Below are 27,402 nucleotides of genomic sequence, written 5' to 3'. Positions count from 1 at the left end.
GTGCGCAATGAGACAAGGATATCCCCACCGGCCAAGCCCTCCCTAACCCAGACGACGCTAGGCCAATTGAGCATCGCCCCACGGACCTCCCGGTCACGGCCGGCTGCGACAGAGCCTGGGCACGAACCCAGAGTCTCTGGTGGCACAGCTAGCACTGCAATGCAGTGCCCTAGAACACTGAGCCACCCAGGAGGCTGTCTATTGTATTATTGACTGTACGTTTGTTAATTCTATGTGGAACTCTGTGTTGTTGTTTGTGTCGCACTGCTTTGCTTTATCTTGGCCAGGTCGCAGTTGCAAATGAGAACTTGTTCTCAACTGGCCTCCCTGGTTAAATAAAGGTGTTCTCAACTGGCCTACCTGGTTAAATAAAGGTGTTCTCAACTGGCCTCCCTGGTTAAATAAAGGTGTTCTCAACTGGCCTACCTGGTTAAATAAAGGTGTTCTCAACTGGCCTGCCTGGTTAAATAAAGGTGTTCTCAACTAGCCTACCTGGTTAAATAAAGGAGAAATAAATAGCATATCTTGAGCATATCTCTAAATAGATGTATATTTGTATTTATTATGGATCCCCATTAGTTCCTGTCAAGGCAGCAGCTACTCTTCCTGGGGTTTATTATGGATCCCCATTAGTTCCTGCCAAGGCAGCAGCTACTCTTCCTGGGGTTTAATATGGATCCCCATTAGTTCCTGCCAAGGCAGCAGCTACTCTTCCTGGGGTTTATTATGGATCCCCATTAGTTCCTGCCAAGGCAGCAGCTACTCTTCCTGGGGTTTATTATGGATCCCCATTAGTTCCTGCCAAGGCAGCAGCTACTCTTCCTGGGGTTTATTATGGATCCCCATTAGTTCCTGCCAAGGCAGCAGCTACTCTTCCTGGGGTTTATTATGGATCCCCATTAGTTCCTGCCAAGGCAGCAGCTACTCTTCCTGGGGGTTTATTATGGATCCCCATTAGTTCCTGTCAAGGCAGCAGCTACTCTTCCTGGGGTTTATTATGGATCCCCATTAGTTCCTGCCAAGGCAGCAGCTACTCTTCCTGGGGTTTAATATGGATCCCCATTAGTTCCTGCCAAGGCAGCAGCTACTCTTCCTGGGGTTTATTATGGATCCCAGTTCCTGCCAAGGCAGCAGCTACTCTTCCTGGGGTTTACTATGGATCCCCATTAGTTCCTGCCAAGGCAGCAGCTACTCTTCCTGGGGTTTATTATGGATCCCCATTAGTTCCTGCCAAGGCAGCAGCTACTCTTCCTGGGGTTTATTATGGATCCCCATTAGTTCCTGCCAAGGCAGCAGCTACTCTTCCTGGGGTTTAATATGGATCCCCATTAGTTCCTGCCAAGGCAGCAGCTACTCTTCCTGGGGTTTATTATGGATCCCCATTAGTTCCTGCCAAGGCAGCAGCTACTCTTCCTGGGGTTTATTATGGATCCCCATTAGTTCCTGCCAAGGCAGCAGCTACTCTTCCTGGGGTTTATTATGGATCCCCATTAGTTCCTGCCAAGGCAGCAGCTACTCTTCCTGGGGTTTACTATGGATCCCCATTAGTTCCTGCCAAGGCAGCAGCTACTCTTCCTGGGGTTTATTATGGATCCCCATTAGTTCCTGCCAAGGCAGCAGCTACTCTTCCTGGGGTTTATTATGGATCCCCATTAGTTCCTGCCAAGGCAGCAGCTACTCTTCCTGGGGTTTACTATGGATCCCCATTAGTTCCTGCCAAGGCTGCAGCTACTCTTCCTGGGGTTTATTATGGATCCCCATTAGTTCCTGCCAAGGCAGCAGCTACTCTTCCTGGGGTTTATTATGGATCCCCATTAGTTCCTGCCAAGGCAGCAGCTACTCTTCCTGGGGTTTATTATGGATCCCCATTAGTTCCTGCCAAGGCAGCAGCTACTCTTCCTGGGGTTTATTATGGATCCCCATTAGTTCCTGCCAAGGCAGCAGCTACTCTTCCTGGGGTTTATTATGGATCCCCATTAGTTCCTGCCAAGGCAGCAGCTACTCTTCCTGGGGTTTATTATGGATCCCCATTAGTTCCTGCCGAGGCAGCAGCTACTCTTCCTGGGGTTTATTATGGATCCCCATTAGTTCCTGCCGAGGCAGCAGCTACTCTTCCCGAGGCAGCAGCTTCTCTTCCAGCTACTCTTACTGTACACCTCCCGTAGTCTGTTCTGGACTTGGTGACTGTGAAGAGACCTCTGGTGGCATGTCTTGTGGGGTATGTATGGGTGGGCGAGCTGTGTGCCAGTAGTTTAAACAGACAGCTTGGTGAATTCAACATGTCAATACTGCTCATAAATACAAGCAGTGATGAAGTCAATCTCTCTTCCACGTTCAGCCAGGAGAGATTGACCTGCATATTATTAATGTTAGCTCTCTGTGTACATTTGAGGGCCAGCCGTGCTGCCCTGTTCTGAACCAATTGCAATTTTCCTACGTCCCTCTTTGTGGCACCTGACCACACTACTGAACAGTAGTCCAGGTGTGTCAAAACTAGGGCCTGAAGGACCTGCCTTGTTGTTAGTGTTGTTAAAGTTAGTGAGGGAGATATAAGTCTCCAACTTCAGCGATTTTTGCAATTCGTTCCAGTCATTGGCAGCAGAGAACTGGAAGGATAGGCGGCCAAAGGAAGTGTTGGCTTTGGGGATGACCAGTGAGATATACCTGCTGGAGTGCGTGCTACGGGTGGGTGATGCTATGTTGACCAGTGAGCTGAGATAAGGCGGGGCTTTATCTAGCAGAGACTTATAGATGACCTGGAGCCAGTGGGTCTTGCGACGAATATGTAGTGAGGGCCAGCCAACGAGAGCGTACAGGTCGCAGTGGTGGGTGGTATATGGGGCTTTGGTGACAAAACGGATGGCACTGTGATAGACTGCGTCCAGTTTGCTGAGTATGTATTTTTTTGTCAATTTTGTATGTCTGTTCTGATGGTCTGTTCTGTCTGTTCTGTCTGCTCTGTTCTGTCTGTCTGTCTGTCTGTCTGTCTGTCTCTGTTCTGTCTGTCTGTCTGTCTGTCTGTCTGTCTGTCTGTCTGTCTGTTCTGTCTGTCTGTCTGTCTGTCTGTCTGTCTGTCTGTCTGCTCTGTTCTGTCTGTCTGTCTGTCTGTCTGTCTGTCTGTCTGTCTGTCTGTCTGTCTGTCTGTCTGTCTGTCTGTCTGTCTATCTGTCTGCTCTGTTCTGTCTGTCTGTTCTGTCTGCTCTGCCTGTCTGTTCTGCCTGTCTGTTCTGTCTGTCTGTTCTGCCTGTCTGTTCTGTCTGTCTGTTCTGTCTGTCTGTTCTGCCTGTCTGTTCTGTCTGTCTGTTCTGTATGTCTGTTCTGTTCTGTCTGTCTGTCTGTCTGTCTGTCTGTTCTGTCTGTTCTGTTCTGTTCTGTCTGTTCTGTCTGTTCTGTCTGTCTGTTCTGTGTCTGTCTGTTCTGTCTGTCTGTCTATCTGTCTGCTGTCTGTTCTGTTCTGTCTGTTCTGCCTGTCTGTTCTGTCTGTCTGTCTCTGTCTGTCTGTTCTGTCTGTTCTGTCTGTCTGTCTATCTGTCTGCTCTGTTCTGTTCTGTCTGTTCTGCCTGTCTGTTCTGTCTGTCTGTTCTGTCTGTCTGTCTATCTGTCTGCTCTGTTCTGTTCTGTCTGTTCTGTCTGTCTGCTCTGTCTGTCTGTTCTGTCTGTCTGTTCTGTCTGTCTGTTCTGTCTGTCTGTCTGTCTATCTGTCTGCTCTGTTCTGTTCTGTCTGTTCTGCCTGTCTGTTCTGTCTGTCTGCTCTGTGTGTCTGTTCTGTCTGTCTGCTCTGTGTGTCTGTTCTGTCTGTCTGCTCTGTCTGTCTGTTCTGTCTGTCTGTTCTGCCTGTTTGTTCTGTCTGTCTGTCTGTTCTGTCTGTCTGTTCTGTCTGTTCTGCCTGTCTGTTCTGCTGTCTGTCTGTTCTGTCTGTTCTGTTCTGTCTGTCTGTTCTGTCTGTCTGTTCTGTCTGTCTGTCTGTCTGTCTGCTCTGTTCTGTTCTGTCTGTTCTGCCTGTCTGTTCTGTCTGTCTGCTCTGTGTGTCTGTTCTGTCTGTCTGCTCTGTGTGTCTGTTCTGTCTGTCTGCTCTGTCTGTCTGTTGCTCTGTCTGTCTGTCTGTTCTGCCTGTTTGTTCTGTCTGTCTGTCTGTTCTGTCTGTCTGTCTGTTCTGTCTGTTCTGTCTGTCTGTCTGTTCTGTCTGTCTGTTCTGCCTGTCTGTTCTGTCTGTCTGTTCTGTCTGTCTGTTCTGTCTGTCTGTTCTGTCTGTCTGTCTGTCTGTCTGTCTGTTCTGTCTGTTCTGTCTGTCTGTTCTGTCTGTCTGTCTGTTCTGTCTGTCTGTCTGTTCTGTCTGTCTGTTCTGTCTGTCTGTTCTGTCTGTCTGTTCTGTCTGTCTGTCTGTCTGTCTGTCTGTCTGTCTGTCTGTCTGTCTGTCTGTCTGTTCTGTCTGTTCTGTCTGTCTGTTCTGTCTGTCTGTTCTGTCTGTCTGTTCTGTCTGTCTGTTCTGTCTGTCTGTTCTGTCTGTCTGTTCTTTCTGTCTGCTCTGTCTGTCTGTCTAAAAAAACGGTTTTTGTTTGTCATTATGGGGCATTGTGTGTAGATAGAGGAGATACTTTTTATTTCTTATTATCCCTTTTAGAATATGGCTGTAACGTAACAAAATGTGGAACAAAGTCAACATGTCTGAATACTTTTCCGAATGAACTGTACGTATGTATTTCAGTGTGGAGGAGGTAGGAGCAACAGGTATATAGCCTTCCTGCAGGAATCTGGTTCCTCCCAGTGTAATTACAGAGCTGTCTATCTCTCTGCCTGTCACAACAGCTGTCCCTGGCTTACTTGGGTTAGAGAGGAGGCCTTGATTAAACACACAAATCCCCCCCCACACACCCAGGGTTAGCATGCAGCCTAACACACAAGGGGGATGGGGTTCCACTCTAACCTAGCATGCCATACAGGGCTTCCTGTCCCCACACCTAGTCTGGTAACATTCATTACACACTCATTACACACTCCATACACTCATAGCCGGTGGAAGTAGTTTAGTAGTCTTTTTACCCACGCTGCAGACGGATATTATCTTCGCTACTTTTGTGATAAAAAAATATATATATTTAAATTTATTTTCAAAATGAATATTCATTTTGTTTTGTTTTATCAGATTTTTCAGAGGGTGTTGCAGCACCCTCTGCAGCCCTACTTCCCGCAGCTAAAGCTAACACTCACCTCGTAGAATAGAGCACCATGCAGGGTGGAGGCTCTACGCATTTACACTAACATACAGGACCCTATAGCACTGTAAGGCCAGGGATTGGTCTGCACACAGCTAGCCTAGTGCTCCAAGCTAGCTCCAGCTAGATAATGATTAGTTTGTTGTTGTCATCTGTACAGTTTCTATAGAGATGCTACAGCAACATATAGTTTTACAATGACGACCAAAGCCGGGGACGACGCTGGGCCAATTGTGCGCCGCTCTAATGGGACTCCCAATCACGGGACGGTTGTGATACAACCTGGATTCGAACCAAGGGTGTATGTAGTGACGCCTCAAGCACTGAAATGCGGTGCCTCAGACCGTTGCGCAACTCGGGAGCCCAAAATAGCAGTGTCCATCATGCATCTGCCACTGACGTGTATGTTAACTGGGTGTTAAACGGAAAGCAAAAGTATCAACGGGAAAGTACTCTATTGCAACTGATAAGGTATTGAAAAGGGGAAGTGGAGTTATTCACTGCAAATACTGTGTTTCCCTAATGCCCTATACTGGCCTCTGCCCTCTACTGTATTATGGATGTGTAAGGCAAACCAGCCGCGTACGTCCGACACGCGATCTCTTGTTGCTCACAGCATGTTGAAATTTAAGTCAACTTGACGAAGCAGGAGGCTGGCTTGTGACTCTTAGTTATCGTCCGATTCTGTCTCCAGGTCTCTGCTATCAAAGTGGGTTTACTGGAGCTCAGCAGCAGAGCTAATATTGAGCTCTAACGGGCAGCTAGGGCTGGTATTAACGGGCAGGGTTAGGGCTGGTATTGAGCTATAGCAGGGTTAGGGCTGGTATTGAGCTATAGCAGGGTTAGGGCTGGTATTGAGCTATAGCAGGGTTAGGGCTGGTATTGAGCTGTTGCAGGGTTAGGGCTGGTATTGAGCTATAGCAGGGTTAGGGCTGGTATTGAGCTATAGCAGGGTTAGGGCTGGTATTGAGCTGTAGCAGGGTTAGAGCTGGTATTGAGATGGAGCAGGCTGATGTAACAGGGTTAGGGCTGGTATTGAGCTGTAGCAGGGTTAAGGCTGGTATTGAGCTGTAGCAGGGTTAAGGCTGGTATTGAGCTGTAGCAGGGTTAGGGCTGGTATTGAGCTGTAGCAGGGTTAAGGCTGGTATTGAGCTGTAGCAGGGTTAAGGCTGGTATTGAGCTGTAGCAGGGTTAGGGCTGGTATTGAGCTGTAGCGGGGTTAGGGCTGGTATTGAGCTATAGCGGGGTTAGGGCTGGTATTGAGCTATAGCAGGGTTATGGCTGGTATTGAGCTATAGCAGGGTTACGGCTGGTATTGAGCTGTAGCAGGGTTAGGGCTGGTATTGAGCTGTAGCAGGGTTAGGGCTGGTATTGAGCTGTAGCAGGGTTAGGGCTGGTATTGAGCTGTAGCAGGGTTAGGGCTGGTATTGAGCTGTAGCAGGGTTAGGGCTGGTAATGAGATGTAGCAGGGTTAGGGCTGGTATTGAGCTGTAGCAGGGTTAGGGCTGGTATTGAGCTGTAGCAGGGTTAGGGCTGGTATTGAGCTATAGCAGGGTTAGGGCTGGTATTGAGCTACAGCAGGGTTAGGGCTGATATTGAGCTGTAGCAGGGTTAGGGCTGGTATTGAGCTGTAGCAGGGTTAGGGCTGGTATTGAGCTATAGCAGGGTTAGGGCTGGTATTGAGATGTAGCAGGGTTAGGGCTGGTATTGAGCTGTAGCAGGGTTAGGGCTGGTATTGAGATGTAGCAGGGTTAGGGCTGGTATTGAGCTGTAGCAGGGTTAGGGCTGGTATTGAGCTGTAGCAGGGTTAGGGCTGGTATTGAGCTGTAGCAGGGTTAGGGCTGGTATTGAGCTATAGCAGGGTTAGGGCTGGTATTGAGCTACAGCAGGGTTAGGGCTGATATTGAGCTGTAGCAGGGTTAGGGCTGGTATTGAGCTGTAGCAGGGTTAGGGCTCGTATTGAGCTGTAGCAGGGTTAGGGCTGGTATTGAGCTGTAGTAGGGTTAGGGCTGGTATTGAGCTATAGCACGGTTAGGGCTGGTATTGAGCTGTAGCAGGGTTACGGCTAATATTGAGCTATAGCAGGGTTAGGGCTGGTATTGAGCTATAGCAGGGTTGGGGCTGGTATTGAGCTGTAGCAGGGTTAGGGCTGGTATTGAGCTGTAGCAGGGTTAGGGCTGGTATTGAGATGTAGCAGGGTTAGGGCTGGTATTGAGCTGTAGCAGGGTTAGGGCTGGTATTGAGCTGTAGCAGGGTTAGGGCTGGTATTGAGCTATAGCAGGGTTAGGGCTGGTATTGAGCTACAGCAGGGTTAGGGCTGATATTGAGCTGTAGCAGGGTTAGGGCTGGTATCGAGCTGTAGCAGGGTTAGGGCTGGTATTGAGCTGTAGCAGGGTTAGGGCTGGTATTGAGCTGTAGTAGGGTTAGGGCTGGTATTGAGCTATAGCACGGTTAGGGCTGGTATTGAGCTGTAGCAGGGTTACCGCTAATATTGAGCTATAGCAGGGTTAGGGCTGGTATTGAGCTATAGCAGGGTTAGCGCTGGTATAGAGCCGTAGCAGGGTTAGGGCTGGTATTGAGCTACAGCACGGTTAGGGCTGGTATTGAGCTGTAGCAGGGTTAGGGCTGGTATTGAGCTGTAGCGGGGTTAGGGCTGGTATTGAGCTGTAGCAGGGTTAGGGCTGGTATTGAGCTGTAGCAGGGTTAGGGCTAATATTGAGCTATAGCAGGGTTAGGGCTGGTATTGAGCTGTAACAGGGTTAGGGCTGGTATTGAGCTGTAGCAGGCTGATGTAACAGGGTTAGGGCAGGTATTGAGCTGTAACAGGCTGGGGCAAAACAGAGGTTTGGTCCTGGGCCAGACCCAGGGTGCCACACGCACGCAGACAGCTCCTCCCCCCTCTACCTCCTCCCTCTGTCTCTCCCCTCTGCCTCTGTCTCCCCCTTGTAGGTTTCCACACCGTATCTATGCGCATGTCTACTATGGTTAACTTTTCACTTCACTTTTTCACACCCTCTCTCTCTCTCTCTCGCTCTATGTAACATGTGACAGCTCTCTTCCTGTCCCTGCCTCCCACATCCCCTCTGCACCTCCTCCACCCTCATCCACCCTTCCCCTCATCCACCCTTCCCTTCCCCCCTCTCTCTGTACTATATATATTTTCTCTCCATTATCTGGTCTGTCTCTGTCTGACTTATAACTGTGTGATAAAATGCCTGTTATAATGGATGGTGTTTAGAGCCATCAGTGGCTTGTCTCTGCTTCGCTCTACAAACCAGGAGGAATGTTCCTGCTCTACTCTGCCATGAACCACATATAGACTAGATATCATACACACAGAGGGGTTTCTTATAAGGCAAGCCCAACAGTATAAGAGTACAGGTGAAATGGCTGGCTACTTGTTAGACAGGCAGCTGTACAGTTAATTGTATACTGTAGAGCAGAAGGACATGTAGGCTTCCCAGAGCTGAAGTAAACCCCAATGGTTGAAACTCTATTGTTAATTCAAAAGAAGTCCGTTTGTTGATTTAATTTTTTTGCAACTAATCACATTGATGCTACGCGGCTACAGTACATGGATGCTATGTGGCTATGGTACATTGATGCTACGCGGCTACAGTACATGGATGCTATGTGGCTATGGTACATTGATGCTACGCGGCTACAGTACATGGATGCTACAGTACATGGATGCTACAGTACATTGATGCTACAGTACATTGATGCTACAGTATATTGATGCTACAGTACATTGATGCTACAGTACATTGATGCTACAGTACATGGATGCTACAGTACATTGATGCTACAGTACATTGATGCTACAGTATATTGATGCTACGCGGCTACAATACATTGATGCTACGCGGCTACAGTACATTGATGCTACAGTACATTGATGCTATGCGGCTACAGTACATTGATGCTACAGTATATTGATGCTACGCGGCTACAGTACATTGATGCTACAGTATATTGATGCTACGCGGCTACAGTACATTGATGCTACAGTACATTGATGCTATGCGGCTACAGTACATTGATGCTGCAGTATATTGATGCTACAGTATATTGATGCTACGCGGCTACAGTACATTGATGCTACGCGGCTACAGTACATTGATGCTGCAGTATATTGATGCTACAGTATATTGATGCTACGCGGCTACAGTACATTGATGCTACAGTATATTGATGCTACAGTATATTGATGCTACGCGGCTACAGTACATTGATGCTACAGTACATTGATGCTATGCGGCTACAGTACATTGATGCTGCAGTATATTGATGCTACAGTATATTGATGCTATGCGGCTACAGTACATTGATGCTACAGTATATTGATGCTACAGTACATTGATGCTACAGTACATTGATGCTATGTGGCTACAGTCCATTGATGCTACGCAGCTACAGCACATTGATGCTACAGTACATTGATGCTACAGTACATTGATACTATGTGGCTACAGTACATTGATGCTACAGTACATTGATACTACGTGGCTACAGTACATTGATGCTACGCGGCTACAGTACATTGATGCTACTTGGCTACAGTACATTGATGCTACAGTATATTGATGCTACGCTGCTACAGTATATTGATGCTACGCGGCTACTTTACATTGATGCTACACGGCTACAGTATATTGATGCTACGCGGCTACTTTACATTGATGCTACACGGCTACAGTATATTGATGCTACGCGGCTACTTTACATTGATGCTACACGGCTACAGTACATTCATGCTACAGTACATTGATGCTACGCGGCTACAGTACATTGATGCTACAGTACATTGATGCTACGTGGCTACAGTACATTGATGCTACAGTACATTGATGCTACGCGGCTACAGTACATTGATGCTACGCGGCTACAGTACATTGATGCTACAGTACATTGATGCTACGCGGCTACAGTACATTGATGCTAAGCGGCTACAGTACATTGATGCTAAGCGGCTACAGTACATTGATAAATAACAAAGAGAACACTGTTGTCTCAACTGTTTCTCTCTCCCCTGCTCTCTCTGTGTGCCCCAGATAAGAATGTCACCAAGCACCAGATGCTGTTTAACCTGAATGAGATGAGGTCCAGCATTGGGGACTACCATCTACTCTCCAGCGCTGAGCTCCGCCTACTCATCAAAACCACTAACATCCCGTCTGGCAGTGAGCAGCGCCTGGAGCTCTACAAGGGGCTGGGCGACAGCAGACGATACCTGGGATCACGCTTCGTCACCAACAAGTGGAGTGACCGCTGGCTGGCTTTCGACGTCACTGAAACCCTCAAGGAATGGCTGAAGGGGACCGGTGAGTCCAGACAGATAACAGTCTGTAAGTCAGGTCATAGCCAGTGTAAGTTATCTGTAAGTCAGATCATAGCCAGTGTAAGTCATCTGTAAGTCAGGTCATAGCCAGTGTAAGTCATCTGTAAGTCAGATCATAGCCAGTGTAAGTCATCTGTAAGTCAGGTCATAACCTGTGTGAGTCAGATCATAGCCAGTGTAAGTCATCTGTAAGTCAGGTCATAGCCAGTGTAAGTCATCTGTAAGTCAGGTCATAGCCAGTGTAAGTCATCTGTAAGTCAGGTCATAGCCAGTGTAAGTCATCTGTAAGTCAGGTCATAGCCAGTGTAAGTCATCTGTAAGTCAGGTCATAACCTGTGTGAGTCAGATCATAGCCAGTGTAAGTCATCTGTAAGTCAGGTCATAGCCTGTATAAGTCCGGTCATAGCCAGTGTAAGTCATCTGTAAGTCAAGTCATAGCCTGTGTAAGTCAGGTCATAGCCAGTGTAAGTAAGGTCATAGCCAGTGTAAGTCATCTGTAAGTCAGATCATAGCCAGTGTAAGTCATCTGTAAGTCAGGTCATAACCTGTGTAAGTCAGATCATAGCCAGTGTAAGTCATCTGCAAGTCAGGTCATAGCCAGTGTAAGTAATCTGTAAGTAAGGTGATAGCTAGTGTAAGTCAGGTCATAGCCAGTGTAAGTAAGGTCATAGCCAGTGTAAGTCATCTGTAAGTCAGGTCATAGCCTGTGTAAGTCAGGTCATAGCCAGTGTAAGTAAGGTCATAGCCAGTGTAAGTCATCTGTAAGTCAGGTCATAGCCAGTGTAAGTCATCTGTAAGTCAGGTCATAGCCAGTGTAAGTCATCTGTAAGTTAGGTCATAGCCAGTGTAAGTCAGGTCATAGCCTGTATAATTCAGGTCATAGCCAGTGTAAGTCAGGTCATAGCCTGTATAAGTCAGGTCATAGCCTGTATAAGTCAGGTCATAGCCAGTGTAAGTAATCTGTAAGTCAGGTCATAGCCAGTATAAGTCAGGTCATAGCCAGTGTAAGTCATCTGTAAGTCAGGTCATAGCCTGTATAAGTCAGGTCATAGCCAGTGTAAGTCATCTTATAAGTTAGATGATAGCCAGCCCAGTGTTGTGACTGTATCTCGGAATCTTCAGTCATTTTTGGAATTAACATAAAATTAACATAAAATCTATGGCAATCTATTCTAACTTTGGTAATTTATACTTGAATAACCTTTTTTTAATGTATTCATATATAGTATTTTTTATTTTTTATGTCTGAGTTTCTAGTAGATAGACTATGAATTTCTAGAGAACATAGATTCATTAATGAGAAAAGCATCTAATTAACATTGGCATTATTTTCAATTCACCTTGCAACTCTTCCAACTTTGAACCCAATTGACAACAAATACATTACTGACATGGGGGGATTCCGACCTGATTTAAGCACGTGTAAATGCACTTTCTCTCTCTCTGGGGGGATTCCGACCTGATTTAAGCAGGTAAATGCACTTTCTCTCTCTCTCTGGCGGAGGGGGTAGAGATTTAATAAATTAAATTGTGTCTACAGATACGCTGTATTCTGACCTTGACTTCGTTCCCTTATAAATCCCCACCATCTTTATGATCGATGAAACGAGGCAACCTGTCGGTTTACCGAGTGGAACAGCGTCAACTTTATATTTCCTGTTATTTACAAATTGATAAGAGCTATTGATAAGAGCTAGGGAAATGGGGAAGCCGTTTGGATTAAGGGGGATTGTAAATATAAATTACAGTTGTTTTAGCTCTGTTTTACCTTATGATCGCTGGAGACACGTGTGAAAACCAGTCATATATGATCAGCCAACTGAAGCATATCGACCTATGACCTTTTCCACAGTGAAGTTGATGAAATGATTGCCTTATAACTTGGGGATCAAATTTGGACACTTCTGTACTATAGGCTTCTGTACTGTAGCCATGCGTAAATTACAGTGTAGCGCCAAACGAGTTGATTTATGATTTCTAGAATATTCTAATTATATACCCAGACTTTTTACTGTATTTTTATTTTATTTTAATTTTTACAATGTGTATGGTGTTAAATATTAGTCACTTTCGGGCAGCTACCGTCAGTTAAACCCACATACATGTATAACTGTCACTGATTATAGGGACGTGTCGCCTATTTGAATCGTCATGGAACTCAGACCGTAGCAGTTCAAACCTGGGTATACTCGAATTTGCCCCCCCCTCCTCCAAAAAAATATAAACGGCTAGCGGATGAAAGAAAAGCGCCATGTGTGAAATACTCTATATTCCTCTAGTTATTTCAGGTTTTCACTCTCTCTCTCAAAATCATCGATCATAAAGATGGTGGGGATTTATAAGGGAACTAAGTCAAGGTCAGAGTACAGCGTATCTATAGACACAATTTAATTTATTAAATCTCTACCCCCCCCTCCCTCCAAACGAATAGCGGGCGAAATGTATGCTTCTCTCATGCTTAAATTCAAAGTCAGAATATGCACAGGGAGAAAGTGCATTTATACACGCTTAAATCAGGTCGGAATCCCCCAGAGAGAGAGAAAGTGCATTTACACGTGCTTAAATCAGGTCGGAATCCCCCCCCCAGAGAGAGAAAGTGCATTTACACGTGCTTAAATCAGGTCGGAATCCCCCCCCCCAGAGAGAGAAAGTGCATTTACACGTGCTTAAATCAGGTTGGAATCCCCCAGAGAGAGAGAAAGTGCATTTATACACGCTTAAATCAGGTCGGAATCCCCCAGAGAGAGAGAAAGTGCATTTACACGTGCTTAAATCAGGTCGGAATCCCCCCCCATGTCAGTAATGTATTTGTTGTCAATTGGGTTCAAAGTTGGAAGAGTTGCAAGGTGAATTGAAAATAATGCCAATGTTAATTAGATGCTTTTCTCATTAATGAATCTATGTTCTCTAGAAATTCATAGTCTATCTACTAGAAACTCAGACATAAAAAATACTATATATGAATACAAGTTATTCAAGTATAAATGACCAAAGTTAGAATAGATTGCCATAGATTTTATGTTAATTTTATGTTAATTCCAAAAATGACTGAAGATTCCGAGACACAGTCACAACACTGGGCTGGCTATCATCTAACTTACAGATGACTTATACAGGCTATGACCTGACTTATACAGGCTATGACCTGACTTACACTGGCTATGACCTGACTTATACAGGCTATGACCTGACTTAAACTGTCTATGACCTGACTTACAGATGACTTACACTGGCTATGACCTGACTTACAGATGACTTACACTGGCTATGACCTGACTTACAGATGACTTACACTGGCTATGACCTGATATACAGATGACTTACACTGGCTATGACCTGACTTACAGATGACTTACACTGGATATGACCTGACTTACAGATGACTTACACTGGCTATGACCTGACTTACACTGGCTATGTGTTATAATCTCCACCCAGCACAGCCAGAACAGGACTGGCCACCCCACATAGCCTGGTTCCTCTCTAGGTTTCTTCATAGGTTTTGGCCTTTCTAGGGAGTTTTTCCTAGCCACCGTGCTTCTACACCTGCATTGCTTGCTGTTTGGGGTTTTAGGCTGGGTTACTGTACAGCACTTTGAGATATCAGCTGATGTACGAAGGGCTATATGAATCAATTTGATTTGATTTGATCTATGACCGGACTTATACAGGCTATGACCTGACTTACAGATCACTTACACTGTATTTTCTGCTGGCTGCCCCACCTCCACAAAATGCACTGACCTGGGCTGAAACACCTGCATTTTGGAGCTGCCTATAAAATGCAAAACAGGCAACTAAAAAATAATATATGTATATATATATTTATTTATTTTGCTACGAAGGTGGTGCTGAAATCATGTGGGGCTGAAACAGGTGGGGCTGACAACAGGTGGGGCTGACAACAGGTGGGGCTGAAACAGGTGGGGCTCTGGGTTGGGGCTGAAACAGGTGGGGCTGACAACAGGTGGGGCTGACAACAGGTGGGGCTGAAACAGGTGGTGCTGAAATCATGGGGGCTGAAACAGGTGGGGCTGAAACAGGTGGGGCTGAAAACAGGTGGGGCTGAAACAGGTGGGGCTCTGGGTTGGGGCTGAAACAGGTGGGGCTGAAACAGGTGAGGCTGAAACAGGTGGGGCTCTGGGTTAGGGCTGAAATCATGTGGGGCTGAAACAGGTGGGGCTCTGGGTTAGGGCTGAAATCATGTGGGGCTGAAACAGGTGGGGCTGAAACAGGTGGGGCTGAAATCATGTGGGGCTGAAACAGGTGGGGCTGAAACAGGTGGTGCTGAAATCATGTGGGGCTGAAACAGGTGGGGCTGAAACAGGTGGGGCTGAAACAGGTGGGGCTGAAACAGGTGGGGCTGAAAACAGGTGGGGCTGAAACAGGTGGGGCTCTGGGTTAGGGCTGAAACAGGTGGGGCTGAAACAGGTGGGGCTCTGGGTTAGGGCTGAAATCATGTGGGGCTGAAATAGGAGGGGCTCTGGGTTAGGGCTGAAATCATGTGGGGCTGAAACAGGTGGGGCTGAAACAGGTGGGGCTGAAATCATGTGGGGCTGAAACAGGTGGGGCTGAAACAGGTGGGGCTGAAACAGGTGGGGCTGAAAACATGTGGGGATGAAACAGGTGGGGCTGAAACAGGTGGGGCTGAAAACAGGTGGGGCTGAAACAGGTGGGGCTCTGGGTTAGGGCTGAAACAGGTGGGGCTGAAACAGGTGGGGCTGAAACAGGTGGGGCTCTGGGTTAGGGCTGAAATCATGTGGGGCTGAAACAGGTGGGGCTGAAACAGGTGGGGCTGAAACAGGTGGGGCTGAAAACAGGTGGGGCTGAAACAGGTGGGGCTCTGGGTTAGGGCTGAAACAGGTGGGGCTGAAACAGGTGGGGCTGAAAACAGGTGGAGCTGAAACAGGTGGGGCTGAAACAGGTGGGGCTGAAACAGGTGGGGCTGAAAACAGGTGGGGCTGAAACAGGTGGGGCTCTGGGTTAGGGCTGAAACAGGTGGGGCTGAAACAGGTGGGGCTCTGGGTTAGGGCTGAAATCATGTGGGAATGAAACAGGTGGGGCTGAAACAGGTGGGGCTCTGGGTTAGGGCTGAAATCATGTGGGGCTGAAACAGGTGGGGCTGAAACAGGTGGGGCTGAAACAGGTGGGGCTGAAAACAGGTGGGGCTCTGGGTTAGGGCTGAAACAGGTGGGGCTCTGGGTTAGGGCTGAAACAGGTGGGGCTCTGGGTTAGGGCTGAAAACAGGTGGGGCTCTGGGTTAGGGCTGAAAACAGGTGGGGCTCTGGGTTAGGGCTGAAAACAGGTGGGGCTCTGGGTTAGGGCTGAAAACAGGTGGGGCTCTGGGTTAGGGCTGAAAACAGGTGGGGCTCTTTGTTAGGGCTGAAAACAGGTGGGGCTCTGGGTTAGGGCTGAAACAGGTGGGGCTCTGGGTTAGGGCTGAAACAGGTGGGTCTCTGGGTTAGGGCTGAAAACAGGTGGGGCTCTGGGTTAGGGCTGAAAACAGGTGGGGCTCTGGGTTAGGGCTGAAACAGGTGGGGCTCTGGGTTAGGGCTGAAACAGGTGGGGCTCTGGGTTAGGGCTGAAAACAGGTGGGGCTCTGGGTTAGGGCTGAAAACAGGTGGGGCTCTGGGTTAGGACTGAAAACAGGTGGGGCTCTGGGTTAGGGCTGAAAACAGGTGGGGCTCTGGATTAGGGCTGAAAACAGGTGGGGCTCTGGGTTAGGACTAGAGCTCTGTCCTGAAGGACGAGTCGCACGCTGATTAGTTTGCATTTCCTTCCTCTGTCACTTGTGGTTGTCGTGTGGTTGTTCCCTGAGGATTGCTAGCCAATAGGGGATCATATTGGACCATGTAGCCTATTGGAATCATTATGGAACTCAGACCACACTTAGCAGGTTAAACCTGGAGCCTGGCGCGAGGTTCACAACGACTGGACCGTTGTCTTCACAGTTCCTTGATTAGTGATGATTATTAGGTTAGATTTATAGACTAGTATATAAACTACTGTTCAACCCCTATTGTACACTTCCAATATTTCATGATTTGAACAATTTAATATTTTTCATGATGAATTTAACCACTGTATTTTTGATTCACCAATATATTTTGTGCGTAAAAGCTCTCCAAACTTTTTTGTTTGTTTTGTTAGTGATTCATAAACACTTTCCTAACCCTAAAATTATATACAAGATCAGAGTATTTTAAAAATCAACCAATCAGGTTGCTGAATAGGAGATGAATATGCATGTATGCATGATGCTCCCAGGTCATGATGCTCCCAAGTCATGATGCTCCCTGGTCATGATGCTCCCAGGTCATGATGCTCCCAGGTCATGATGCTCCCAGGTCATGATGCTCCCAGGTCATGATGCTCCCAAGTCATGATGCTCCCTGGTCATGATGCTCCCAGGTCATGATGCTCCCAGGTCATGATGCTCCCTGGTCATGATGCTCCCAGGTCATGATGCTCCCAGGTCATGATGCTCCCAGGTCATGATGCTCCCAGGTCATGATGCTCCCTGGTCATGATGCTCCCAGGTCATGATGCTCCCAGGTCATGATGCTCCCTGGTCATGATGCTCCCAGGTCATGATGCTCCCAGGTCATAATGCTCCCTGGTCATGCTCCCAGGTCATGATGCTCCCAGGTCATGATGCTCCCTGGTCATGATGCTCCCAGGTCATGATGCTCCCAGGTCATGATGCTCCCAGGTCATGATGCTCCCTGGTCATGATGCTCCCAGGTCATGATGCTCCCAGGTCATGATGCTCCCTGGTCATGATGCTCCCAGGTCATGATGCTCCCAGGTCATGATGCTCCCTGGTCATGATGCTCCCAGGTCATGATGCTCCCAGGTCATAATGCTCCCTGGTCATGATGCTCCCAGGTTATGATGCTCTCTGGTCATGATGCTCCCAGGTCATGATGCTCCCAGGTCATGATGCTCCCTGGTCATGATGCTCCCAGGTCATTTATTACAACAGTGTTTCAACTCTTAACGTTTTCATCAGGCATCCATCTTTCATTAATCCCTAATATTCTGATCCATTCTGTCCATGTATTCTAGTGAGTCTGTGGAGGAAATTATCATTTAAAGGTACACCAACTTTTAAAGGGATGACTTTATTAAGATAAATGTGCTGAAAACCCCATTGAATGGAAAACACCACGAGAAAATCTGTTGTCCAGCAAGTGGGAGGGTTCTTAGCAGTTGAATGAAAGGTATTGAGCGCGCGCAAGGGAACCACGCCTGCAAAGCCCATTTAAAAAGTGAGTCTGAACACCAACTACTGAGAAGTGCATAGGAAAGGCGTACATACGTGAGTCTGAGTCGAACCCAATTTAAATATTAAATACGAAAAACGGTGATTTCATGCTGAACCTCTCATATTAATTAAACTCCAATAGTATTCACTAAGTAGATGGTTTATATTTAGGATCATGTTTTACACAGCTTTGTCATTTTATTCTTAAAAATAAAATAAAAAATCTTATTTAATATTTCCAAATATTTTACATTTGATAAGGCCACACAGAAGACCAGAAATAATTACAGAAACCTGTAAAAAATCTGGAGTACCCAAAATGGCCACTAGATGTCTTTTATAGATTACATAAAATCCTTGAAAGATACCACCATTTTGGTAGTTTTGCTGGTAAACTTAGAACGTTTCCATCACTATACCCTCCCTTTGCAACGCTACCTGTGTCTCTGCTCTCGTTGTGTTTCAGAGGAAGAGCAGGGCTTTGAGTTGAAGCTGTACTGTGAGTGTGGTAAACCCATGGAAAAGTTCCTCTTCAGTATCTCCGGGTTGGACAGCGGGGTACGAGGTGACGTGGCTGGTCTAGCCAAGAACATGAGGAAGCCTCACATCTTGGCCATGTCCATCCCCCAGAACTACAGCTCACAGCTCACCTCCTCGCGTAAGAAACGGGCCGTCACTACAGGCGACACCTGCACAGAGTAAGGACTGCTACGTCTGTCTGTCTGCCTGTCTGTCTGCCTGTCTGTCTGTCTGTCTGCCTGCCTGTCTGCCTGTCTGTCTGTCTGTCTGTCTGTCTGTCTGTCTGTCTGTCTGTCTGTCTGTCTGTCTGTCTGCCTGCCTGCCTGCCTGCCTGTCTGCCTGTCTGCCTGTCTGTCTGTCTGCCTGTCTGCCTGTCTGCCTTCTGCCTGTGCCTGCCTGTCTGCCTGTCTGCCTGCCTGTCTGTCTGTCTGTCTGTCTGTCTGTCTGTCTGTCTGTCTGTCTGTCTGTCTGTCTGTCTGTCTGTCTGTCTGTCTGTCTGTCTGTCTGTCTGTCTGTCTGTCTGTCTGTCTGTCTGTCTGTCTGTCTGTCTGTCTGTCTGTCTGTCTGTCTGTCTGTCTGTCTGTCTGTCTGTCTGTCTGTCTGTCTGTCTGTCTGTCTGTCTGTCTGTCTGTCTGTCTGTCTGTCTGTCTGTCTGCCTGCCTGTCTGTCTGCCTGCCTGCCTGTCTGTCTGCCTGCCTGTCTGTCTGCCTGCCTGTCTGTCTGTCTGTCTGTCTGTCTGTCTGTCTGTCTGTCTGTCTGTCTGTCTCACCCTAACATCTTCCTCCCTTCTGTTCTGCAGTAAAACAGAGAACTGTTGCGTGAGGAAACTCTACATCGACTTCAGGAAAGATCTGGGCTGGAAGTGGATCCACCAGCCAAAAGGTTACCATGCCAACTACTGCATGGGCTCATGCACCTACATCTGGAATGCTGAAAACAAATACTCTCAGGTACAGTTCTAGAATATTATCAGGTACAGTTCTAGAATATTCTCAGGTACAGTTCTAGAATATTCTCAGGTACAGTTCTAGAATACTCTCAGGTGCAGTTCTAGAATATTATCAGGTACAGTTCTAGAATATTCTCAGGTACAGTTCTAGAATACTCTCAGTTTCAAGTCTGGAATGGTACATCTCCACTTAAAGATGGAACTTAAGGATTGTGGACACTGGCCAGTCAGTCTCGTAGACCACAATGTTTACTAGTCCGGGTCCAAAATCTGACAACATTTCTCTTTCCGGCGGGCTAGTTTGGCACAGCTTAATGTCCACCCCTGTCTCCACTGATATAGTCATTTTCTGTAACGTTTCCAGGAAACAGAGAGCTCTGCCTTAAGAGTTAGATAAGAGGCAGTCATCTGTCCTGTGACAGGAGCTGATAGATACTAGTTGTGTGTAATCAGAAGTGTCTGTGGACCAGTCCAGAGATACTAGTAGAAAGTCAGGGGCTTCCCAGCTGTCTCCTTCTTCCTGATCGATCTATTTACTGTTTGTCTGTAATGTCTCTGTTTACACCTCTGGGGCTCTAGTTGCTGTTTTCTTAGTGGTCAGGTCACGTGTTCTAGAAAAACTCCTGACTCGCTAGCCCTGTACTGTTAAATCCCAATAGTTAGTGATGACGTCTGCATGAGACATGGTGGTCAGGGATAAGAACTGTCTCAGCAAGGGGCCAGTAAACACTTGACATGTACTGACTGTGCTCTCTGTCTCTCTCTGTCTCTCTCTGTCTCTCTCTCTGTCTCTATCTCTCTCTGTCTCTCTGTCTCTCTCTGTCTCTCTGTCTCTATCTCTCTCTGTCTCTGTCTCTCTCTGTCTCTCTGCCTCTCTCTGTCTCTCTGTCTCTCTCTATCTCTCTCTGTCTCTGTCTCTCTCTCTGTCTCTGTCTCTCTCTGTCTCTCTCTCTGTCTCTCTCTGTCTCTCTCTCTGTCTTTCTGTCTCTCTCTGTCTCTCTCTCTCTCTCTGTCTCTGTCTCTCTCTGTCTCTCTCTCTCTTTCTTTCTCTCTCTCTCTCTCTCTCTCTCTCTCACTCTCTCCCTCTCTCACTCTGTCTCTCTCTCTCTCCATCTCCTTCTGCCTTACTACCTCTCCTCCTCTCTCTGTCCAACACATACATGTTATTTCTCAGCGATGTAGCTCTTGTGTGTCATATTGTCTTGGCACAGTGCTTTTGCTGACAATGCACTACTTAAGTGACCTGTCTGTGTTTGTCTCTCTCTCTCACACGCACGCACACACACACACACGCACACACACACACACAGATCCTTGCCCTGTACAAGCACCACAACCCAGGAGCGTCGGCCCAGCCGTGCTGTGTACCCCAGGTCTTGGACCCTCTGCCAATCCTCTACTACGTAGGGAGACAACACAAGGTACAGCTAACCCCCTAACCTCCTAACCCTAACCTAGACAACACAAGGTACAGCTAACCCCTAACCCAACCCTAACCTAGACAACACAAGGTACAGCTAACCCCCTAACCCTCTAACCCACTAACCCCTAACCCCCTAACCCACTAACCCTCTAACCCTCTAACCCCTAACCCCTAACCCTCTAACCCCTAACCCTCTATCCCTCTAACCCCCTAACCCTCTAACCCCTAACCCCCTAACCCCCTAACCCTCTAACCCCTAACCCTCTAACCCCTAACCCTCTAACCCCTAACGCCTTAAACCCCTAACCCTCTAACCCCTAACGCCTTAAACCCCTAACCCTCTAACCCTCTAACCCCTAACCCCCTAACCCCTAACCCTCTAACCCCTAACGCCTTAAACCCCTAACCCTCTAACCCTCTAACCCCTAACCCCTAACCCTCTAACCCCCTAACCCCCTAACCCTCTAACCCCTAACCCCTAACCCTCTAACCCCCTAACCCCCTAACCCTAACCTAGACAACACAAGGTATTAACACTTCTGTGTTTTAGAGGCGAGACATTCTATTTCTACATGACATAATCAGTCATGACTGTTGGTGAAAGATGTTCAGCTAGGATTGTCCACTAACAGTGGTGGGGGTGTAGTCACTAACAGTGGTGTTGGGGTGTAGTCACTAACAGTGGTGGGGGTGTAGTCACTAACGGTGGTGTTGGGGTGTAGTCACTAACAGTGGTGGGGGTGTAGTCACTAACGGTGGTGTTGGGGGTGTAGTCACTAACAGTGGTGGGGGTGTAGTCACTAACAGTGGTGGGGGTGTAGTCACTAACAGTGGTGTGGGTGTGTAGTCACTAACGGTGGTGTTGGGGTGTAGTCACTAACAGTAGTGGTGGGAGTGTAGTCACTAACAGTGGTGTTGGGGTGTAGTCACTAACAGTGGTGTTGGGGTGTAGTCACTAACAGTGGTGTTGGGGTGTAGTCACTAACGGTGGTGTGGGGGTGTAGTCACTAACAGTGGTGGTGTTGGGGTGTAGTCACTAACAGTGGTGTTGGGGTGTAGTCACTAACAGTGGTGTTGGGATGTAGTCACTAACGGTGGTGTTGGGGTGTAGTCACTAACAGTGGTGGGGGTGTAGTCACTAACAGTGTTGTTGGGGTGTAGTTACTAACAGTAGTGTTGGGGTGTAGTTACTAACAGTGTTGTTGGGGTGTACTCACTAACAGTGGTTTTTGGGTGTAGTCACTAACAGTGGTGTTGGGGTGTAGTCACTAACAGTGGTGTTCGGGTGTAGTTACTAACAGTAGTGTTGGGGTGTAGTTACTAACAGTGTTGTTGGGGTGTACTCACTAACAGTGGTTTTTGGGTGTAGTCACTAACAGTGGTGTTGGGGTGTAGTCACTAACGGTGGTGTTGGGGTGTAGTCACTAACAGTGGTGTTGGGGTGTAGTCACTAACAGTGGTTTTTGGGTGTAGTCACTAACAGTGGTGTTGGGGTGTAGTCACTAACAGTGGTGTTGGGGTGTAGTCACTAACAGTGGTGTTGGGGTGTAGTCACTAACAGTGGTGTTGGGGTGTAGTCACTAACAGTGGTGTTGGGGTGTAGTTACTAACAGTGGTGTTGGGGTGTAGTTACTAACAGTGTTGTTGGGTGGTGTAGTCACTAACAGTGTTGGGGGTGTAGTCACTAACAGTGTTGTTGTGTGGTGTAGTCACTAACAGTGGTGTGGTGTGTTTGTTTGTTTGTTTGTTTCAGGTGGAACAGTTGTCCAACATGATTGTAGAGAGCTGTAAGTGCAGCTAGAAGACATCGGTCATATCTCCTCTATCTCCCCTATCTCCTCTTATCTCCTATTATCTCCTCTAATCTCCTCTAATCTCCTCTAATCTCCTCTAATCTCCCCCATCTCCTCTAATCTCTTCTATCTCCTCTATCTCCTCCTATATCCTCTATCTCCTCCTATCTCCTCTAATCTCCTCTATCTCCTCATATCTCCTCTTATCTTCTCCTTTCTCCTCTAATCTCCCCTATCTCCTATATCCTCTTATCTCCTCCTATCTCCTCCTATCTCCTCCTATCTCCCCTATCTCCTATATCCTCTTATCTCCTCATATCTCCTCTTATCTTCTCCTTTCTCCTCTAATCTCCCCTATCTCCTATATCCTCTTATCTCCTCCTATCTCCTCTAATCTCCCCTATCTCCTATATCCTCTTATCTCCTCCTATCTCCTCTGTCTCTGCCTCTTCTTTTTCCTCACACACACCGATACGGACACACGGAGAAGGAATGGAGGGAGGAGAGAGAACTCAGAGAGGAACAAGAGACGAGATAGAACGATTGACTCTGGGATGGCGGAGTGGAACAAGAGATGAGAAGATGATAATTTGTGATCGATGACAGAACCAGCCTCCTCCCTGATGGAACAAGACCAGAACTATGGACATTTCTGCTTTTTTACATTTTACACGCTATAACCTGAATGAATATAGGCTTTACATTTAAATAATACATTTATCTCAAGGAGTGAATTAATTTATTGTGTTACATGTAGCAGAGCTGTATAGTGTATTACTGTAGAGGCTTAGAGGTGCAGTGGCATGTGGGGTAGTGATGGGAGAGACTTTGAGGACAGGGGTTAAGGGTTATCCGATACCCCAGAAGAGGTACAGGAGGACATCATTGGACCCAGAGAACACCCAACAGGACCAGAATGAAATCCTTCATTTTAAGGGGAACACATTTTTTTCTAGTAAGGATGGGCCCAGGACTTTTTTTTATAACCAACAGTGCCTGTCCAGAACTCACTTGTACCAGACATTAGTACGAGGACACCACACATTTGCACAAAAGCCTAAGGACCTTGTTTATGTGGGTGAATCATTGGGCTGGACCAGGTGTTTCCCAGAAGAGGCTTGAGAAGTGTTACGACAGCGAGCCTCCCTGGCTAGAGAGACTGTTACGGGTCGATGGCCTCCAGAGAGACTGTTTATTGGTCGATGGCCTACAGGGAGACTGTTTATTGGTCGATGGCCTCCAGAGAGACTGTTTATTGGTCGATAGCCTCCAGAGAGACTGTTTATTGGTCGATGGCCTCCAGAGAGACTGTTTATTGGTCGATGGCCTAAGGAGAGACTGTTTATTGGTCGATGGCCTAAGGAGAGACTGTTTATTGGTCGATGGCCTCCAGAGAGACTGTTTATTGGTCAATGGACTCCAGAGAGACTGTTACTGGTCGATGGCCTCCAGAGAGACTGTTTATTGGTCGATGGCCTCCAGAGAGACTGTTTATTGGTCAATGGACTCCAGAGAGACTGTTACTGGTCGATGGCCTCCAGAGAGACTGTTTATTGGTCGATGGCCTCCAGAGAGGTCTATGGCCTCCAGAGAGACTGTTTTTTGGTCAATGGCCTCCAGAGAGACTGTTTATTGGTCGATGGCCTCCAGAGAGACTGTTCATTGGTCGATGGCCTCCAGAGAGTGTTTACTGGTCGATGGCCTCCAGAGAGACTTTTCTTTGGTCGATGGCCTCCAGAGAGACTGTTTATTGGTCGATGGCCTCCAGAGAGACTGTTTATTGGTCGATGGCCTCCAGAGAGACTGTTACAGGTCGATGGCCTCCAGAGAGACTGTTTACTGGTCGATGGCCTCCAGAGAGACTGTTTATTGGTCGATGTCCTCCAGAGAGACTGTTTATTGGTTGATGGCCTCCAGAGAGCCTGTTTATTGGTCGATGGCCTCCAGAGAGACTGTTTATTGGTCGATGGCCTCCAGAGAGACTGTTTATTGGTCGATGGCCTCCAGAGAGACTGTTTATTGGTCGATGGCCTCCAGAGAGACTGTTTATTGGTCGATGGCCTCCCTGGCTAGTAGCACGTAGGTCCTTAATGTTTCATCTTTACCGTCCATCACTTTCACCTGTTTATTTAGCTTTATTACTGCTACTATGTTATTCTGTTATTCTGTGTGCTGTCAGTTTGTTTCTGTTCCCCTGTCGTAGGTTGTTCATCATTCTGTCCGGCTTGTTATAACATTGTGTGTGTGTGCGTGTGCGTGTGTGTGTGCGTGTGTGTGCGTGTGCGTGTGCGTGTGTGTGTAGCGTTGTGTGTGTATCACATGCTCTGTGCTGTCAGAGGGAGGAGTAACTGTGGCAGTATTAGTAGGATTGGTACGCCCTGCCTTATGACATGCGTGTTGTTTTAGAGGGAGAGGGAATGTGGTTGTGGTGGTGGGGGGTTTAGAGGAAGCTGGGGGCACCATGGACCGTCTGTTTACACACTGTTCATGTGTTGCTGCTTCACGTTGCTATAAAGTCAATATAGACAATTTATTGCTTCTATTTAAAGATAAAATAGTCACATTTCTGCTTGTTATTGCAGCCCAAAACAAAATTGTTGTTGTTGTTGTTGTTGTTGTTGTTGCTCGGTTCCAGGTCTTGTGGGAGAGGGAACTCTGCTTCTTTCTCACTTTACAATAATTGCACTTACTTTTTTTTCAGTCCTTTTTTTTCATTTCAACGTAAATATCTTAACAACTTTAAATAAACATTGATGTTGTTCATTTCTTGTATTATCGTAGCAGATTTATAGAGAACACTGGGAAAATCAGATTTATAGAGAACACTGGGAAAATCAGATTTATAGAGAACACTGGGAAAATCACATTTATAGAGAACATTCTAGAGAAAATCAGATTTATAGAGAACACTGGGAAAATCAGATTTATAGAGAACACTGGGAAAATCAGATTTATAGAGAACACTGGGAAAATCACATTTATAGAGAACATTCTAGAGAAAATCAGATTTATAGAGAACACTGGGAAAATCAGATTTATAGAGAACACTGGGAAAATCAGATTTATAGAAAACACTGGGAAAATCACATTTATAGAGAACACTGGGAAAATCACATTTATAGAGAACACTGGGAAAATCACATTTATAGAGAACACTGGGAAAATCAGATTTATAGAGAACATTCTAGAGAAAATCAGATTTATAGAGACACTGGGAAAATCAGATTTATAGAGAACACTGGGGAAATCAGATTTATAGAGAACGTTCTAGAGAAAATCCCATTTCTAGAGAACACTGGGAAAATCCCATTTCTAGAGAACACTGGGAAAATCAGATTTATAGAGAACACTGGGAAAATCAGATTAATAGAGAACATTCTAGAGAAAATCAGATTTATAGAGAACACTGGGAAGATCAGATTTGTAGAGAACACTGGGAAAATCAGATTTATAGAGAACATTCTAGAGAAAATCAGATTTATAGAGAACACTGGGAAAATCTGATTTATAGAGAACACTGGGAAAATCATATTTGTAGAGAACACTGGGAAAATCACATTTATAGAGAACACTGGGAAAATCACATTTATAGAGAACATTGGGAAAATCAGATTCATAGAGAACATTCTAGAGAAAATCAGATTTATAGAGAACACACTAGATGAAATCAGATTTATAGAGAACACTGGGAAAATCAGATTTATAGAGAACATTGAGAAAATCAGATTCATACAGAACATTGGGAAAATCAGATTTATAGAGAACACTGGGAAAATCAGATTTATAGAGAACACTGGGAAGATCAGATTTATAGAGAACATTCCAGAGAAAATCAGATTTATAGAGAACATTCTAGAGAAAATCTGATTTATAGAGAACATTCTCGAGAAAATCAGATTTATAGAGAACATTCTAGAGAAAATCTGATTTATAGAGAACATTGGGAAAATCACATTTATAGAGAACACTGGGAAAATCACATTTGTAGAGAACACTGGGAAGATCACATTTATAGAGAACACTGGGAAAATCAGATTGATAGAGAACATTCTAGAGAAAATCAGATTTATAGAGAACACTGGGAAAATCAGATTTATAGAGAACACTGGGAAAATCAGATTTATAGAGAACACTGGGAAAATCAGATTTATAGAGAACACTGGGAAAATCAGATTTATAGAGAACACTGGGAAAATCAGATTTATAGAGAACATTCTAGAGAAAATCAGATTTATAGAGACACTGGGAAAATCAGATTTATAGAGAACACTGGGAAAATCAGATTTATAGAGAACATTCTAGAGAAAATCCCATTTCTATACTACACTGTGAACACTGGGAAAATCCCATTTCTAGAGAACACTGGGAAAATCTGATTTATAGAGAACACTGGGAAAATCACATTCATAGAGAACATTGGGAAAATCAGATTCATAGAGAACATTCTAGAGAAAATCAGATTTATAGAGAACATTCTAGAGAAAATCAGATTTATAGAGACACTGGGAAAATCACATTTCTAGAGAACACTGGGAAGATCAGATTTGTAGAGAACACTGGGAAATCAGATTTATAGAGAACATTCTCGAGAAAATCAATCAACTACTAGTTGGTAGGGCTGTGGGAAAAAAAGAGAACACTGGGAAAATCACATTTATAGAGAACACTGGGAAAATCACATTTATAGAGAACATTGGGAAAATCAGATTCATAGAGAACATTCCAGATAAAATCAGATTTATAGAGAACACTAGATAAAATCAGATTTATAGAGAACATTGGGGAAATCAGATTTATAGAGAACATTTTGAAAATCAGATTTATAGAGAACACTGGGAAAATCAGATTTATAGAGAACACTGGGAAGATCAGATTTATAGAGAACATTCTAGAGAAA

The 27,402-nt window shown here is 46.0% G+C and overlaps 1 protein-coding gene and 2 long non-coding RNA genes across 4 annotated transcripts in view; all 3 read left to right on the top strand.

Moving 5' to 3' along the window:
* The window catches only part of LOC112240152 (transforming growth factor beta-1 proprotein-like), a 38,827-nt gene extending 16,197 nt beyond the window's left edge, over nt 1–22,630 (top strand). The window contains exons 2-6 of the mRNA XM_042297731.1: nt 10,268–10,537; nt 18,288–18,519; nt 19,140–19,290; nt 20,600–20,710; nt 22,466–22,630. Coding sequence (XP_042153665.1) covers nt 10,268–10,537; nt 18,288–18,519; nt 19,140–19,290; nt 20,600–20,710; nt 22,466–22,513 — 812 coding nt within the window. The 3' untranslated portion in view covers nt 22,514–22,630. The remainder of the gene's footprint in view (nt 1–10,267; nt 10,538–18,287; nt 18,520–19,139; nt 19,291–20,599; nt 20,711–22,465) is intronic.
* Nucleotides 16,154–18,281, top strand: LOC121839299. Of its 2 annotated transcripts, none has more exons than XR_006078885.1 (3): nt 16,154–17,157; nt 17,203–17,410; nt 17,491–18,281. It is a non-coding gene; the product is annotated as an uncharacterized LOC121839299 (long non-coding RNA). The 2 variants fall into 2 exon arrangements; XR_006078884.1 differs by having other exon boundaries at nt 17,203–17,474; nt 17,523–18,281.
* A 175-nt stretch (nt 22,631–22,805) lies between the features above and the next one.
* Nucleotides 22,806–25,268, top strand: LOC121839298. Its single transcript, XR_006078883.1, has 2 exons — nt 22,806–24,080; nt 24,130–25,268. It is a non-coding gene; the product is annotated as an uncharacterized LOC121839298 (long non-coding RNA).
* Nucleotides 25,269–27,402: the final 2,134 nt, after the last annotated feature.

This window comes from Oncorhynchus tshawytscha, linkage group LG14, assembly GCF_018296145.1.
Source record: "Oncorhynchus tshawytscha isolate Ot180627B linkage group LG14, Otsh_v2.0, whole genome shotgun sequence".
Classification (NCBI taxonomy): domain Eukaryota; kingdom Metazoa; phylum Chordata; class Actinopteri; order Salmoniformes; family Salmonidae; genus Oncorhynchus; species Oncorhynchus tshawytscha.
Note: the sequence above shows the minus strand (reverse complement) of the source record. Positions and strands in the feature narration are given on the sequence as shown.